The 19,010-nt window shown below is 35.8% G+C and overlaps 2 protein-coding genes across 2 annotated transcripts in view; both read right to left on the bottom strand.

The window, feature by feature from the left end:
• Nucleotides 1-470: 470 nt before the first annotated feature.
• Nucleotides 471-1,475, bottom strand: LOC132756860 (tenascin-like; the record flags this gene model as incomplete). The annotated part of the gene is made up of 2 exons (XM_060748009.1): nt 1,357-1,475; nt 471-986 (listed from the first exon to the last, which is right to left on the bottom strand). Coding segments are annotated over exons 1-2 (571 nt in total), but the record flags the coding sequence as incomplete, so codon positions are not given.
• Nucleotides 1,476-2,060: 585 nt separating this feature from the next.
• LOC132756851 (uncharacterized) overlaps nt 2,061-19,010 on the bottom strand; it is a gene marked incomplete at its 3' end in the record, with an annotated part of 136,027 nt that continues 119,077 nt past the window's right edge. Inside the window, 13 exon segments of the mRNA XM_060747998.1 lie at nt 2,061-2,576; nt 4,116-4,228; nt 5,236-5,479; nt 6,285-6,371; nt 7,127-7,276; nt 8,009-8,167; nt 8,865-9,051; nt 9,916-10,037; nt 11,646-12,352; nt 12,732-12,873; nt 13,922-14,368; nt 15,159-15,470; nt 17,346-18,909. Coding sequence (XP_060603981.1) covers nt 2,061-2,576; nt 4,116-4,228; nt 5,236-5,479; nt 6,285-6,371; nt 7,127-7,276; nt 8,009-8,167; nt 8,865-9,051; nt 9,916-10,037; nt 11,646-12,352; nt 12,732-12,873; nt 13,922-14,368; nt 15,159-15,470; nt 17,346-18,909 — 4,750 coding nt within the window.

The following is a 19,010-nucleotide window of genomic DNA, read 5'->3' as shown; positions in this document are numbered from 1 at the left end:
AAAACCAAACCCATTGCGCAGACTCAGCAGGTAAATTTCTAAACCAATATCATTAGTACGAATATGCACACTTGTATGAATATATGTACATAATTAATTATAAAAAATCTTCCAAAGGTTTTAAAATGGCGCTATTATATAAACTGGTGTTTGTATATATGACCCAAGCCCTAGGGTTGTATTTGTAAACAAGCTTTTATATATGGCCATATAACCTGTCAGGAATCTTTATAACAGATTTATAACAGCAACCTTCTTTTTTAATGAGACAAAAGAAATGTTTTTTTTTCTTAAAATGTCAGCAGCCATGTATATAAAGCTATCCATGCTGGTTGCAAACCACTATGTTGGTATTGTTCATAACGCGGCTCACTTGTACTTGAAAAGTATAGAAATAAGAAATGGTTCATAACTTAAGTTGAAAAGTTAGAGCTTAGAATGATATAAATAATAAAAAGATACTATCTTACCCCAGTAAGTTGCATCACACTGGCATGTATCTTCAAAACAGCTGCCATGACCGTTGCAGGTTTTCCTTACATGCACCACCTGTATAGCAAGGGAAACAATCACAAGTGAAGTCTGCTGTAACATTTCCATACAAACATTCAAACTCGCACTGTATGCCCATATAACCCTCGTGACATTCGCAAGATGTAACACCCCCGTTGTTATGCAATTTCCACGACCATTACAATCTGGGGTTCCCGGGCAATCAGGTATATGGCACGATGTTTTGTTTTCTCTCCAGCCCTCGTCACAGCTACAGTCACCTTGAATACACTGACCATGTCCACTACAGGATTCTAACATTCCGGGACATTTCTGTATCTCACAATGATCGCCCCAGAAGCCGTCAGCATTGTATCCAGTGTCCTCATCATAGCAAACGCATGTTTCGGATTCACTACAGGTACCATGTCCACTACATGTTAATAAACAATTGTCAGTCTCCATTTGGCAGGCGTTGTCACAAACGCAAATACCTGCAATAAAAGTTAATACATTTTCAAGTTGTATATTAAATTTTATGCAAAATAATGTATCATTATTTTTCTCACTTTTGCAGCCTTATTTAAAGGATAGTAACCCTTTGATAAGAAATATACAAGTATGACACAATTGTGACAAGCCATAACATCTCCAAAACACATCATGCATCATGTTATACTTCTCTAACCAGAAAATAACACCCCAAAAAAATGTAAATATATCCATAGTACATGGTTGTCCATGTTCTCCACCGTTACTCAATCTACGAACGAACAACAGGGCGCAGGTGCAATTCCATATGCCCCCCCTCACCCCCTTAATAATGGGGGCATAAAAAATATTTTCTTGAAAGGTTCAATTTACCGCTATCCATAGGCGATTGTGTACCATAACATGGCTCACTACAATCAGGGCCCATCCATCCCTTCTCACAGTTTGAACAGAATGGTGTGTCTGTTGATGCGTTAAAAAATCCTCGCCCGGGAAAAATTTGCAAGGGTTTTCGGGATGAGCATTTCCCATGTCCGATGTTTTTGCAAGTCCCATTTTCCTTTTAGGGGTTTGTTTTTAAAAAAAATAATACTTGATTAACAAAATACTAGGTATAATATCATTATTATGCAAAATAGTAATATAGATTCAACACTCGTTTTTATCATCCATTCAGAATATAATATATGTATGAATTCCGTAAATTTCCAAAAAAATCAAATAAGCTATTAAGTTTTATATAACTCCATTATTTGAATGGAATAGGTCATTTGTGGTTTTTTTTTTCGATGTACACTAAATAAAGACGGCATATTCTCAAATTTTGAAACTTTACATTAAAGGGTCAAGGTCGTTTACACATGTATGTCAACTTCATTTACTCAGTTCATATAGGTTCTTGCTCTGTGAATGACAAATTGGTATGTACAAGCATTTTTCTTAATTGAGTTCATGATGATGATAAAGGCTCACTGAAACAACTATAACAAATCTCATTATTTGAAACATAAAAAAAGAAAGAAAAGCCAAAACAATCTATAACTAAATATAGAGCCATTTAAATTGTTGGAATTTACCGATATCTGTATTTGATGCAGTCACACATGATCCATGTCCAGAGCAGTCAAGTCCATTTGCTCCAGGACAACCAGCCTTTTCACAGTTATCGCCCTTCCAACCATCTGACCCACAATCACATGCGTCTCCTGCACAGGTGCCTCGACCATTGCATTCTATGTCACAATTAAAACCTGAGAAGCATTTGTTACAGCTGCAATATTCGATCTCCTTCTCTTCAACAACTATAACTGTTACGTTACCATTGTCACAATAACTTCCACAATCACTACCAAAGTATTTTGGGCTACATTCACAGACAGGAGTATCCAACGGTAAACATGTACCAGACCCACTACAATCATTTTCACATTTAGCTATGTGGCATCCAATACCAGTCCAACCTGGGTTGCAGCTACATTTTCCAGTTCCAGCGTTACAACTTCCATGTCCTGAACATGATGTTACATTTCCTGGGCACTCCTCATTCTCACAAAATTCTCCTCGGAACCCGTCAAATCCACAATCACATGTGCCTGAAATAAAGAGTCATACATGTTATCATAAGTTCAGAAAATCTTCACATAAAGATTGCCCAAAAATTGTTTAAGGTTATGAGACTTTCACTGGATAGAATGTTAAGCATACAGTCGACTCTCGTTATCTCGAAGTCATCGGGATCGTACAAAAAGTATCGAGATAACGAAATGTCGAGATAAACATACTAAGGATTGTATAAGGTAGAGACTGGTTTTTACAAAAGACATGTGCCTACTTATGTCAAATGAACTATGCTATCCCCATGTCTTGTTTTCATAGGCCTAATCAATATTTAACAAAGTAACATTAGCGGATGTTTACCAGCGGAAAAACGGGTGTCTGTGATAAAAACACATAGTGAGGTTTACTCGGTAATACACCAATATAGTGAAAACATTGTTTCAGGGTTATCCTTCCTGGTTATTTATCTGATCTTTCTCGAGATTGTTCGACCACTGATTGATTTGGTGGTGATGTTGTGAAACAATATTGCAACGATAGCCTTTCTATACTTTCACTTTTTCATTTGCATTTAAAGTCATAATGAGTTGATACAGTTTTCGAATATTTATAAAGAACTTAAAATTCACTCATTTTGGACACAAGTCAATCAACACGCTAAATAGATTAACTTTTATAAAAACAGCATAAATTGTTACAAACATAATCATCATTATGACACGCGCTATTGAGCAATTATCGTCTAGTTTGTATTTTTCACACGTCTGAAGGGAACAAAAACTATTAGTCAAGATAAACAAAGGATAATAGTGTGAAAATAACTGTTGGGGCTGAAATTTTACATAGAGACACTGAAAATATCGAAATAAAAATATCAAGATAAACAAATATTTTCAATATAGATAAAGAAGGAATTAAATCTGGACTTTCAAAATTTTATTGAGATAACGAAATATCGAGAAAAGCGATGTCAAGATAACGATAGTTGACTGTATGTACATATATGTGTAAAAAATTAAAAACAAAGCAAAAATTTAAATTAAAAAAAACATGAATCTGTCTACCAAATGCATAAACTGTTGCTCCAGTTTATGAATATGCTTGTTAACAAGGTTTTATATGGAGCCATAGATTATGTATATTGTTGATTATTCTAAAATCAGACAAGTGCTATAAAGAAAATTAGGAGGATTTTCCTAGAAGTCAAGTCAAGTGATTTTCCAGCTTTACTAGTGAAATAGGACCACAGGTGCACCTTGCACAAACAGGCTTTATTTGTGTAGAATCACTGATGATTTGTAAGCTAGCTAAATACCTTCCTAACATGAAAGATTTCCAAAGTTCATGGCAGGACTTAAAAAAGAGTGATAAGGAGCAAATGGTTTGAATTCAACGACCTTTACCATTCAGCCACTGATGCCATTCAACTCAAAGTCAACAGCAATGAAGGACAAGTAATAAGGGAAATTTGTGGTAATATCAATTGGTTTACTTGATATTTAAAGATACACATAATTTTAATGAAATATTTATTGAAGAAAAAATTGCATAGGAATAATAATAATAATAATAACCTTCAGATGTACAGGTTCCTTCATTGTTACATTGAAGATCGCACTCCTCACCATTGTAGCAAGGCAAACAGTTACACATGAAAGTTTCTGGATCTTCCACCCCATGTACACACCTGTCAAAAATATTGATAAAATAGTATGGTTAAAATAGTATGGTTGAAGACCACTTGCAAAACAGTCCCTGAAAACCAATCCCTTTAAATCCATACACCTCATAATCTCAGGCTTCATTTTAACCAGGCACCTTTCCAAACTGGACAACCATTCCTTAAAATCTGTCCACTCCTATAAACCAGACCCCCTGTCATATGTACAACACTATAAATCAGACTTCCTTTATTCTGGACAACTCTTCAAATTAGACCCTGTATTTTTGACAACCTTTCAAAAAGGGTCCACTTTTGATTTGGATACTTTATGAGTTAAGATTTTGCATGTTACAGAAACTTACACATTAATCTTATCATATTCATTAATCTACATGCACTGCCATTCTCCTTCAAGTTAAACACACTTTTACCAACCCACACCGATAATCTGAACAATCGTCTGGCCCGAGTCTTTGTTTAAACTAGACAGACTTTTATGCAGAACGTGTGATCCTGCCTATCTCAGTCTGCAACGGTGGCATGAGTAAAATCAGTTGTCGTCAATAGACTAAGTGTAAAATGCCAGTAGCAATAAGGTTTTAATCTTAGCTTATGATAGAGAACCAGTCAAGCCTGCGTGTATGTTTTGACCTTATACAATAACTATGCTGTTGTACTAAGACTTCTGCATGTTGATATTTAAAATCTATTAAGATTAATAGTGGATGTTTTTAACTTAATGCATGGCAGGGTGATTTTAACATAACAAATTTCAAATTTTGTGAAGTACAAACTTAGGTTAACCCTAAACTTGCCGGAATGATGTGTGATTTCCTTTTGCCATATGTGTATTATGAGAGCCTAAGGTAAACCTGAACGTTTTGTTCACGTGACCAGACTGACTTACTTTCAATAATAATAACGACAACTCTATACTTAAAATCTGAAAATGAACAGTTAAAAAATGGAATCTGTACAAGTTCATTTACAAAATTCTAGGGTTATGGGTCAATAAATAGAATAAATGTAACCTGTATTGGCACTGATCTCCAATATATGGAGGATCACAATCATAGCATCTTGGTTTAAGGTCACCTTCTCTTTTTTCACAAGTTGCGTTTACACCACTGCAGTCACAGTCGGGAATATGACAGGCATTCCCTTTATAACCTTGCTCGCATGTACACTTTCCATTAGCCTCATTACACGAGCCAAACTCGATGCCCATGCAGTTTTCTGGCCATCCAGGGCACCCATCTAACTGGCACTGATCACCTGATTAATGAAAAAGTATTCTAATGTTCTTAATATATACAATACAATACAATACAGTTTATTTTCTTTAAACATTATAACAACATTTCTAGCATAATAATAGACAGGTAACATAGTTATTAGCAACAATATGCAAAACAAAATGTTATGAAATCTGTGTTAGCGGAGGGATATTTGTTAAGTGACAAAAATATAAATCTTGATTTGATTTTTTTTTGTGATGAAAAACATAAAGATTACTACATAAATATATAATATTAACATATGGGAGAAAACACTAAGGAAGGAAGGAAGGAGAAAACAAGGAAGGAAGGAGGGAAGGAGAAAACACTAAGGAAGGATTTGTTTGTTTGTTTGTTTCATTTTACGCCTTTTTCAACAGTATTTCAGTCATATAGGCGGGTAGTTTCCTAACCATCGTTCCTGGAAAGTTACACCAGTACTAGACTACCTTCCTCAGCGCTAAACTACCAAAGCATCTCCCGGGGATCGAACCCACGCCAGAGAGGTAACTGGATTAGAAGTCATCGACTCTAACCCCTCGACCACGGAGGCGGTCACTAAAGAAGGAAGGAAGGAAGGAAGGAAGGAAGGAAGGAAGGGAGGAAGGAAGGAAGGAAGGAAGGAAGGAAGGAAGGAAGGAAGGAAGGAAGGAAGGAAGGAAGGAAGAGATATTAATAAATGAGATAGATCAGTTAAAAGATATAAAAAATGTAAAAAAAACAACAGAAAAACATAATTATAGCAAGTCTTGAAGTTCAGACATAGTCCTGAAATTTTTGAAACCATGCATGTAATTTCTTACCTTTGAATCCAAGATCAAAATCACATGTACACTCCCCATTCTCTTCGCACACCCCACGTCCATTACAAATTGAATGACAAGAAATTCCTACAGAATATAAAGTTTATTTATGATGAAAAATAAGAATTTATTTTATTTTTTTAGTTTACAGGTCATGGTAAACTGTTCACCTTAAGAAAGGGCACCTGTCATGGACATTTTATCATTATCTGTATAGTACCAAAGTCTTTTATTCAAATTTTAAGTCCATATGACAAAAAAAATCATGATACTTTTAACCCTTCAACAATTTTTACCCATTTTCTTAACTCTCTGTAGTAAATAAAATGTTCATTTATATTTTTTTTAAATAAATCCAAAGTAGATTTATGAATTCACATTGTAAACTATGAACACTCCCCATCAGGAACAATTATTTTGCTAATTATATGAATTATTTAGGACCGTCAATAATTTTGTTTATTTTTTTAGAAATACTGTTATCTCGCATAAAAGCTCTAAAATTAATCAATACACATTGTATGTAATAGCATTTAGAGTATTTTGGTAATTTACCCTTTGTCACATAGTTTCTAAGAAAATTGACCTTAAAATATTACCTGCTAAAGGTCACAGTGACCTTGACCTTTGACCTCAAACTTAACTCATCAGGGTCAACATATGAAGTTTCAATGTTATAGCTAAATTAGTACTAATGTTATTGACCACAATTGAAAACTAAACTTAAAAGGTTAACCAATGCCTTTGCCAATGAGTGGGTCATGCAAAAATTGCACAATATGCCTATTTCTTAAAAAAGTGCAGCCAAAAGTAGGGCTAATAGGAAAAATTCAATACTTTACCTGTATCACAAGTTCTGTTACAAGTGCATATGCCGTCTCCAAGATTTGTTCCATTTATACATGGCATACGGCAATCTTTACCTATCCATTGTTCCGAACACCGACAGACAGCTGACTCTATAACTTCATCATATTCACAAATACCATTTCCTATGACAATGGTGAAAATCAGGTAAAGTGAATTATCATAGAAAAATATTATGTGTTAAATCATAGTGGGCAAGTGGTTGACACATTGGACTAATAATCTATAAGGATTGCTGACCATGTGTCAGTGGCAAGCTGTTGTTTCCTTGAGCTAGATTAAACATTACACTCAGCAATAAGTACTGACACTGGTTAGATCTTTAAGGAATGGATTTGAGAGTGTTTTAGTAAGACCCTCATGTGACCATTCAGTAGTTTATGTCATACTAAAACAAATACAAATTTGTAGAAACTCCCGCCTTTCATGACCTTTATTGATATATTCTCAAAAAGAATAATAAAGGACTCCTGACACTAGGCCATTGACATTTGATTCAAATTTGAGCCATGTCATGACAAAACCAACATAATGGGTTTGCGACCAGCATGGATCTAAACCAGCCTGAACATCCGCGCAGTCTGATCAGGATCCATGCTGTTTGCTTACACACCCTATTACATTTGTAGAGAAACTGATAGCGAACAGCATGGATCCTTGATCAGACTGTGTGGATGCCCAGGCTGGCCTGGATCCATGCTGGCCGCAAACCCATTATGTTGGTTTTGTCATGACGCATCTCATTTCATATTCCTAACAACATATCATTTGTTACAGATGTCCCACTTTAGCTTGCAATGTGAATAATTACAATTCTATACAATGAAATAATTAACCAAGACTTGAAATATTACTACCTGAACAATTGTTAGGACAAAGTGGCGTGCCGCAATCATCCCCTTGCCATCCTACGTTACATAAACACACCATATTCACACATGATCCATGTCCGTTACAATTCTTGTCTTCTCCAGGACATGCTTCGTCTTCACATAGGGTGTTTGCCCATGCATTTTCTGAAAATATAGTACATCAGGGGTGCGTTTCACTAATGTACTTACGTTATCATAACTCGAGTTCAAACATAACTTTTTCGCGAAATTAGAACTTACATATTTATTTATGTTTCACTAAACTTTCTTAGCTACGCATTTGCGTAAGGTTTGAGTGCTAAGTTACCTCACTTATTGCTGACGTAAATTGCAGGTTCTGTTTAGTGAAACGCAACTAACGAATTGAAGCAGAACTTCATGCATTTTCACAAATTTAAACTACTAATAAATCAGTAATAATCAATCTTTTTACCAATATTAATTATTGTACTCCTGTATTTTAACTAATTTTGCCACTGCACTGAATAAGTACTTCATGTATTTTTACCAATTTTTAAGCATGGAATTGGCATTTTTTAATCAACAAGAACTTTATTAGGCAATTTTACCAATGTGACAGCACTGAATCAGTACTTTATGATTTTTTACCAATCTTTATCAGCTTTAAATAAGTACTCATCCATTTTTATAAATCTGTATCAGCACTTAAAGCAGTACTTCATGTATTTTTTACCAATCTTGCAGCATTTAATCAGCATTTTATTTTGAGATATAATCTTTAAATTTGATGCATGTTTTCATGTACAATACATTTTTTTTCATGCATGCATATATATTGTTTTCTTCTGTTTGTCTTTTTTAATACAAAACTAAAACTTACTTGGTTCATTGAAACAAATGCATTCATTCCTGTAGGTGTTATTGCAGAATCCATTATTAGAGCATTCAATCTGGCATCTGTCACCATTGTAACAGTTAAAACATTCGCATTCACCTCCATGCGTATTGTTCATATTCACCACTGTACCATTCATACATTGCTTGTCACAATCCAGGCCAAACCATCCCTGACATTAAGGAACAAAATAAAATTCATTCATCCAAAGGGGAGGGAGGTGTACTGATTTAAGTACTTTTCAAAATCCATATTTTTTTTTTTTTAAGATATAGTTTTTTTTTATTTTTTTATTGGGAAAAAAACCAGGGTTGCCCAACAAATTGGACCAAGGGTCAAGGGGGATATTTTGATATACAGGCTGAAATTACTAATGATTTTAGTGGTATTTCAAATGATGATATCAATCATCAATCTGTTAATTGTGAAAACCCTGGTGAAGACTTTTCGGTTCCCTATTTAATAAGATTAACATGTATTTATTTTCTTGATATTTTCCCTAAAATAATGGTTGTGTCCAGATTGAAAAACAGACAAAATCTTTTCTATATATTAAGCATGGTAAGGGTAAAAGACTGAGCAATTTAGAGCATGATTTCGCAATAATGCACACAATAAGAAAATATTGGTCCTTACATCATATGGCATAAGATTTGAGACATCAAGAAGCCAAATGATAAATGTCATAAAGATTCCCTCTCTGTTCTATGTAGGTTTATTTTAAAGGTACTCCTTTAATATGATTGTAACACAATATAACCATGCATTGACACTATGATTGTATATAATGCAAATGATGTCTCGTCAAAGTGTTATTACACTAACTGTGTTATCAGTTCTTATTAAAAGATTTCATTACACTCCCGCGCATTGGTATGTAATAATCTTGCATGTTTTTACATTTTAAGTGCCTCACTTGTAGGATTGTAAAATTTTATGTTTCTAAGTTTTAGATCTCTGCGGAGTTCTTTTATAATGTATTTTCCGTGAAATGATTTCACATTTTATGTGTCATACATTACATAAGGTCACTTACATCTTCTGTATTGCACACACATTTAGGTTCTCCCGTTGACCCATCACAATAACCCCGACCTTCTTCTACATAACATGCCCCATATCCACAGTCTGGTATACTGCAGTCCTCACCAGTCCAACCTTTTACATACAACAAAATGATTGCTTATCATACATAAAAACATAACATTCTAACAATCTGTAAATAAGCTATGGATAAATTTAAACCTACTTACAAAAGGTTTACTTATATCTAAGGTTTTAATAATGAATTTAGAAATGACAACTAGGCTTAAATGGTTATACAATAATGACATAACTAGGAAGTGGCTTACTAGGCACTGGTTAACTAGGCACTGGTTAGACACTAGTGACAGTGGCTGAATAGCACTGGTTATACACTTAAGTGACAGAACTAGATTTGGTTATGCAATAATGACAGAACTTAATAAGGCACTGATTATACAATAACGACAGTGGCAGCAACTAGGCACTGGTTAACTAGACACTGGTTAACTAGGCACTGGTTATACACTTGTGACAGAACAAAGCATTGGTTTGGCAATAATGACAATCACATTTGAAACTATCTTGCCAACAAATCCTATGATTAAAATATATATAAAAGATATATATTACTATGTAAACAAAGGGGCAATAACTGCAATAAGAAAATGTAACAATAATATAAGTAGCTTACCTCCCTTACATGCCTCTTATTATCTAAAAAGACCCCCCCCCCCCTCTTTGATGTTTCATGTTATTTAAAATAGACATCTAAATAATGGTCTTGAAAATGAAACATTGAAGAATTGATCATTTTTCTGTTACTTCAAAATCTAATCAATAAGTACCACTAACTATATTCTTTGTTTAATCAAGGGCCATAACTGCACAAAAAAACTAATAATCTGAACAGAACAACATGAAAATTTTTTGACTTAGTTTTTGATATCTTGAAACACAAAAGTTGTAAAGTTAAGGTAAACAGGCCAATGAGTGATATTTTTGAGTGTTTTTTATGCCAATTTCAAGACAATTTTGGTCATATCTAATAATGGTCAGTTCAACTAATAACCTTAACTGAGTAACTAAATCAGTATTAACCTATTTGTCAGTAAATAACTTACAATTATACAATACTAAGCCTGGACTATTTCCTAACCCTGGATTGACAATGCAAGCAGCAACCCCTGGGCTGAGCAGGTAGACTTGTCGAAAAATAGGAAAGGGTCCAAATGGTAAGATATTAAAAAAGTTCTTGAAAAGTGATTTGCTTGTTTGTTTTTTCTATTTTTAGCCAAATTTAACACAAGTTTTTGGTCATATCTCCGTAGTCACTCAAATTAATCAACTTTCCTAGAAAATAGCACTTTTTCTGCAAGTGGCAGACTACTAACCCCATATTATCACCTTAGTGCAGCAACAGAATAAGTCCTTCTAAATCTAATAGGAGTAAATCAATTATTGCACTTGGGTGACAATATGATTTCTTAATCAGTGGTGAGAGTGATTTGACCTTTCGATGTCTGAGATCAACTGTTGCTGAGAAATAACACCTTGCAAAAGGATTAAACCAGAAATCCCTGGATTACTAAACTGAAGCTCTCACTAACAAGCATACATGGCATAGCAGGAAAACAATCGTAAAATTTTATATCCAAAGCAAATTTTGAAAAAAAAAAGTTTTAATAGGAATATTTGGAAGCAGCATATCAAGCATATATTATACTTATGTATTGTGTTTACCTGTAAGGCATGTGCATTCATGTGTAGCTGTGTTGCATGCTCCATGATCTGAGCAGTCAGTGTTGTTTCCAGGGCAACCGGGATCTTCACATTTTGAGCCTCTCCATCCAACTGTACAGTTGCATTTACCATCAATGCATGGTCCATGGTCACTGCATTCAACATTGCATCCTTTCCCAGTATAGCAACTGTCACACTCACAGAACCCGCTGTTCATTGGGCTCTGTTTACCATGAGAAGCATCGCAAACATGTTCACATGATTCTCCCATCCAGCCTGCCATACAGTTCTTACATTTGGGGACAGTAAGTGTGGAATCACACTCGCCCACATCACTACAATCAGGCTGACCTGGGCAGTCGGGAACATCGCAAGCATTTGTCAACAGATCAAGGTAACCGTTTCCATCCTTCTCACCTGTCCATCCAGGGTAGCAAGAACATACATGCTCTTCTTTGTTGCATTCCCCATGGCCACTGCAATCTGTAGTCTCTCCAGGGCAGCCTGGTATATCACAGTATTTACCACGCCAACCTATGTCACATTGACATTTATCTTCAACTATAATGCCATTGAAAGAACACTCTATGTTACAATTTATACCAACCCAACCTGGATGGCACTGGCAGTTCTGGCTGCCTACTGGATTCATTTGCCCGTTTACACAAGGTTCACTGCAGTCATCTCCAAACCAACCATCGTCACAACTGTACAAGAAAATCAAACCATTTATAATATTCTTAATTATTCAAACAGTCTTTAGATTAATATAATATACAAAACAAGACCTATCATTGGAAACAAAAAATTACATCAATGTATTTCAATATAACATTTCAAGTCATGATTTCATGCTGTTATTATACTTTCTACATACGGACCAGCAGTCGTCTCAAGACAAAGAGTAGATTAACCATTATTGAAATCCTCACGTAAGATACTACATTTGTACATATTTTTTATAAAATTCAAGTAGAAGGAAGACATTATACCATTCTATGAATATAATCAATTGAAAAACGAGGTTAATAACAATGAATTTACATTTTTAAATATAGGACTTATTGACGTATGGATCCTACTTACCGACAAATTGGAGGATCGAGTGTATCATCACAAGTACCATTGTTATTACAGTCTGGATCGCCCGGACAGTCCGCCTCCTCACAACCAAGACCTTGCCAACCTCTATTACATGTGCATGTAGCCGATGCACTGGCACATCCACCTGAAGTTTGTATAGTAATATTTATATAAAAACTTTATTCTTTATTGGCCGGGGAAACTAACTTTGACCATTTATATAAGCACAGTGTGTCAGTACTCAAAATGGCCATCGATGGGTTTTCTGTCAGTTTGCAATCTTTTAGGCATGTTACAAAACATAAGTCAAGCAGCATTTGGTTGAGAGGCTTTTGGTTGGCTGACTTCCCTTATGAATCAACGAATATCCAATCAATGAATATCCAATCAATGAATATGCAATAAATGATTATCCAATCAATGAATAGCAACAAATTTTAGGGCAATACTTTAGTAATCCTGAAGCCACTCTCGCTTTCTTTCAACTGTTTTCAATTATGTAACATTTTAAATAATCACATGTAAGGGTGTTTTCCAATGTGATATTATTAATTTAGAGAATAACAATAATGGCTGGTTGCATGCATGGTCATCAAGAAAGGTAATTCTTAAACTTTTATAGACTAAGCCAACATTGCATTTTGATTTCATCATCATAGTACAAAAAGTGGGCAGCCAAAAATACTGGTAACAAATGTTCAACTTTTTATACTTACACACTTTGGTAGTTCATGCAACCTAGTCATATTTTTAGAACATAAAATAATCTTGTGAAATATGAAAGTGTTAACCATTTCAGTTGTTAACATTATTACCCTTCAAAATATACAGGATATGACATACAACCTTTATGAGTGACCTTGACAAATTTTGTACTACATTTGTGTATATTTATTAAGAACAATACATTGTGTAGTTAATAATTATTTTATCAACTACATTATTTTAGTTTGTAATTAAATCAGCATGCCTCCAAAAGACTTGGTCAATTTTTTCAATGATTAAATTATGAAAACATAAATAATTTAAGTCTATGATTTTTTACAATTCATTAATTGTGATACTTTACAGATTTTTTTTTTCAAAATGTAACTGTATTTCTATATTTCGCACCATAATTTCTTTAGTGTATTAAACGAACAGAGGGCTATTGATAACCTTGACAGGCTAAAGGTTATGTCACGTATACGTACCTCTTCCGCTACAGTCTTTATTGAAAAGGCCCGGACATCCTGGAATTTCACAGACTCGTCCTTTCCAGCCAAGTTCATATGTGCAAACACAGAAACCAGTCACATCACTTATTTCTCCATGTTCCGAACACTCAGAGTTGCAACCGACACCTGTCCAGCCTTCGACACAAGAGCAGTTACCACTGTTCATTGGCTCCTGAATGCCGTGCAAGCAAGGGTCGTTACAAGCTGGACCCATCCAATTCTCGTGGCAATTCACGCACAAAGGTGGATTTGTGGATTCATCACACTGTCCTCGACCAAAGCAATCGATCGGATCACCAGGACAATCTGGTTCATGACAAGCAACACCTATCCAACCAGCAAAACAATCACATTTGTGTTTCTCAGCGTCACAGTTACCACGGCTACTGCATTGCACATCTGTATCTGGGTTCCGAGGGCATCCTTAAGCACAGATAAATGATCAATTATTACATCATATTTTAAATAAAATACATAAAGCAAAATAAGATAAAACATCAATCATTCTCATGTTTTCTTTTTCAGGAATGCTGAAAAAAAAACTTTTTTGATACTGGAGCTGAACAATTAAACATTCTCCACAATCTAAAAAGACTTTACCTTATACATCACTTGTTTACTTCACTTAAACGGATAATTCAACCATCAAATATACATAAAATATTTCTACTCAATATAAATGGCCAAATTCACTTCCAACCTACTTTTGTCAAAGGACTGAAATATCTTTACAAGAGCGATCAGTGATAACATGTGCGCCTTATTATAAAATGTCTGCCAATTAGGCAGCGGTATTAAGTAGTGATTGAACAGTTTGTTGATAATGTAAATTGACTGTTTGGACATTTGAATGCTTTCTGTAAAATAGAGAAATTTAGAATAATCCAAACATAATTTACAGGCCAAAACACCTTTTCTTATTCAGCCAAAAAAACATTTGACCTACAAACCCGTTAAACATAAAATACATTTGTATGTGCAGATACTTAAGCTAACCATCTATCCTGTATTTTTTTTGTTTAATATACAGCCATTGGTCCCTTATTCTATTTTTCTGTTTGAATTTAGATGGCTCCACGATCCCTCTTTGGTACAGCGGACGGACAAACAAAACAGAAGTGATCCTAGTATAATGTCTCTGCTATTCTGTAACAGGAAACACAAGAATCTGAAACTACCTAAACTTGTGTATTAAATGTCTGCCTACACCTACCTGGAATTTGACAGTAAGTACCACTCCATCCGGATAAAGGATCGCAAAAGCAATCTCCCGTACCGTCCTCATGACATTTGCCGTTTCCAGAACATTCAATATCACATCCGATGCCATGATGACAGGTTTCAGTACAATTACATACAGTCTCGTCTTCGTTCGGTGTACCGTACAAACAAACTGTGCCACAATCTGCTCCCATCCACCCATCATCACAGTTTGTACATTTAGGAGGATCAAACTGGGTGTTACAGATCCCTTGTCCGAGACAATTTGGTTCTCCGGGACAGTCAAGCTCACCACAGTCATCGCCTGTAAAAGGAACCAAAAAATAAATAAATATGACATACTTTTTGCCTTTATGATTACGTTATATCACTCATGAATCTCTGAACTGTCAATTGTTACTTTTATACAAATATTGGTAATATGTAGCTTCATAATTAAATATTTTGAATAGAAACAAGAGGGCCATGATGGCCCTGAGGTCGCTCACCTGTATATAGGGCCCCCCCACCCCCTAGCCAATTTTTACCCAAGGGCTTTTATTTGTTTATTTGAACAGACTTGGTAGACACCCATAAGAAGATGTTTCATGCTAAACATCTAAGTTCTAGCTCATTGGCTTTTTTAAAAGAAGATTTTTAAAGTTTTTACTATACACATATAGTTAAAAACAATGACACCCCTGGGGCAGGGCCAGTTTTGACTCCCGGGCGTTTATTTTAACAAACTTTGTAGATATTTACTTAAAGATGTTTCATGCTTCATATCTAAACTCTAGCTATTTGGGTTTTTCCAAAGAAGATTTTTAACTTTTTGCTATACATATATAAGGAAAATCAATGACCCCCCCCCCCGGGCGGGGCCAGTTTTGACCCCAGGGCTTTTATTTGAACATACTTGGTAGACACCCATTAGAACATGTTTCATGCTAAATATCTAAGCTCTAGCTCTTTGAGTTCTTTAAAAGAAGATTTTTAAGTTTTTACTATATGCATATAGGGAAAATCAATGACCCCCTGGGGTGGGGCCAATTTTGACCCCAGGGCTTTTATTTGAAAAAACTTGGTAGACATTCACTAGAAGATGTTTCATGTTTAATATCTTAGCTCTAGCTTTTTGGCTTCTTTAAAAGAAGATTTTTAAATTTTTACTATATGCATATAGTGAAAATCAATGACCCCCTGGGGCAGGGCCAATTTTGACCCCAGGGCTTTTATTTGAACAAACTTGGTAGACATTCACTAGAAGATGTTTCATGCCAAATATCTAAGCTCTAGCTCTTACGGTTCTTTAAAAGAAGATTTTTTAAGTTTTTACTATATGCATATAGGGAAAATCAATGACCCCCTGGGGCTGGGCCAATTTTGACCCCAGGGCTTTTATTTGAACAAACTTGGTAGACACCCATTAGAACATGTTTCATGCTAAATATCTTAGCTCTAGCTCTTTGGGTTGTTTAAAAGAAGACCCCCCCGGGCGGGGCCAATTTTGACCCCAGGGCTTTTATTTGAACAAACTTGGTAGACACTCACTAGAAGATGTTTCATGCCAAATATCTAAGCTCTAGCTCTTATGGTTTTTTAAAAGAAGATATTTAAAGTTTTTTCTTTTGGTTGCCATGGCAACCAGAGTTCTGCATGGAATTAAATTCTTTGAACAATTTTTAAAGGTGACCACCAAAGGAACATTCCTGTGAAGTTTGGATGAAATTGGCTCAGTGGTTTATGAGGAGATGTCATTTAAAGCAAAAGTTTACGGACGGACGGACGACGAACGGACGGACGGACGACGAACGGAGGGACGGACGCCGGACGAAAAGCGATCACAAAAGCTCACCATGTCACTTTGTGACAGGTGAGCTAAAAACAACTGTATCATATAGTTCTATGAAATAGTTCAATTAAAGCAAAAATTTCACATTTTGTGATTATGTATATACATAACAAAATTTTATTTTATGCCAGAGAAACAAAAGATATAAGTAGCAACCAAATCATATGTTGGTATTCATGTTCCTTCAAATCAATTTAAAACATGAACTTCTCTAATGCAATCCATTCATTATACTATCAGCAGATATATTATTTATATTTTATATGAAAATCAATTATTTGAAGGAAATAATTGAAAATATACGTATCAAACACACATAACTGAATACATCAATTAAAATATGTTTACCTAGCCAGCCAATGTCACAGAAGCATGTGCTTGTCCCTGAATTACAGATTCCATGTCCATTACAATCAAGATCAGGTCCTGGGCAGCCTTTTAGAGTACATTTATCTCCACCCCAGTTTGCATCACATGCACATGTGTTTGAATCACAAGAGCCATGTCCGTTGCACTCAGATGTGCAATGGGCACCTAAATGGCAATCGTCACACACACACTGGTCTGCAACACAAGTACCGGCACCACCACATTCAATGGAGCAGTCTGGCCCAGAGAAGCAAGGATCGCATACGCAAAGTCCGCAGGTAGAACATTCACCATTTCCATTACAATCAATGTCTCTATGGCACTCATTTTCACAATGTGTTCCAACGATACCACTTGTACACTCACATTGCCCCTGGCTATTGCACTCGCCATTGCCTCTACATGTAATTTCATTATCACAGACAAATTGGCAGTCATATCCAACATGACCATCATTACAGTCACATAGCAGTGTTGATGCATTCCAAGCACCATATCCACTACACAAGTCACCATGAGTACTGTAAATTGTACCGCTATTACCATTTCTGTATGAGCCTGAACCTCCGGCAACTGTTCTATGCTGCCGTAACACTTTGCTAGACACATCTTTACCCCAAGTTCGTATTTTTCCACCACCTCCACCACCACCTCTATGACTGGTGTAGTGACTACATGTATCTGAGCCACCAACAGCTCCATCTGCATTAATGTGACCCCATCCTTCAACAACTTCCCCATCAATCCAAACAGACCCTCCAGCTCCACCACCTCCACCGCCAACTGAATCTTCTCCACTCATTGTCACAGTACCATCTATTACAGTAAAGCTATGTGCCAGTCGAACTGCCGAACCACCACGTCCTCCAATGTCGGTTTTTCCATGAGAGCAGATTCCAGCTCCACTTCCTGCCATTGATGGAAGAGCATCGTTGTCATAAGATTCTCCACCAGCACAACTTCCACATCCAGAGCAACTTCCTCCATCTCCCCCATGACCTCCACCTGATCCACATCCTGATGTACAACCGGCACCGGGTCCGGAGCTGGAACCATATCCCTCACCGATCCCGTCCAGGATTGACTGTTTCTCAATTTCAAGAACTCTGCCCATGATATTAGCTGACTTGTTGATATATCCATGTGATTGTCCCTCCATATGGAATGTATCCGTGAACATTGTAATGCTTTCTTTGACATCATACATGGTATCGTCAGCGATCGAGAAATGGCCATCACTTAATGTAGTAAAGGAAGTAAAATAGTATGCTCCAACATCACTTGCTAAGGAACAACTTGACTGTCCTGTTGAAATCAATTTTGTATGTCCTCTTGAGTACCAGTGTTCAACACCAATGATGGAACCCTCATTTGTAACATATTGTTCTGCGTAAGTTGTTGTAGGGAAAATAACGGCTCCATTGATATAGAGCGAAGATTGGACATGTGTACGCAGGTAACCGTCAGCTAGATACATTGTTATGTTCTCATTTATCTGTATCTCAGCATCGCCATCTCCTCCTACATGTTCAACAACAATGTCCTGCCAAAGCAATGATGAAATGTACATAAAATAACATAAAAAATATCAGAAGTAAAGCTACAATATTTCATTTAATTAGATATATGTTAAGTACAGAATGA

The sequence above is a fragment of the Ruditapes philippinarum genome, unplaced genomic scaffold (assembly GCF_026571515.1).
Source record: "Ruditapes philippinarum isolate M1 unplaced genomic scaffold, ASM2657151v2 ctg1563_1_1_1_1, whole genome shotgun sequence".
Taxonomy (NCBI): domain Eukaryota; kingdom Metazoa; phylum Mollusca; class Bivalvia; order Venerida; family Veneridae; genus Ruditapes; species Ruditapes philippinarum.
This window is presented reverse-complemented; position numbering and strand designations above follow the sequence as displayed.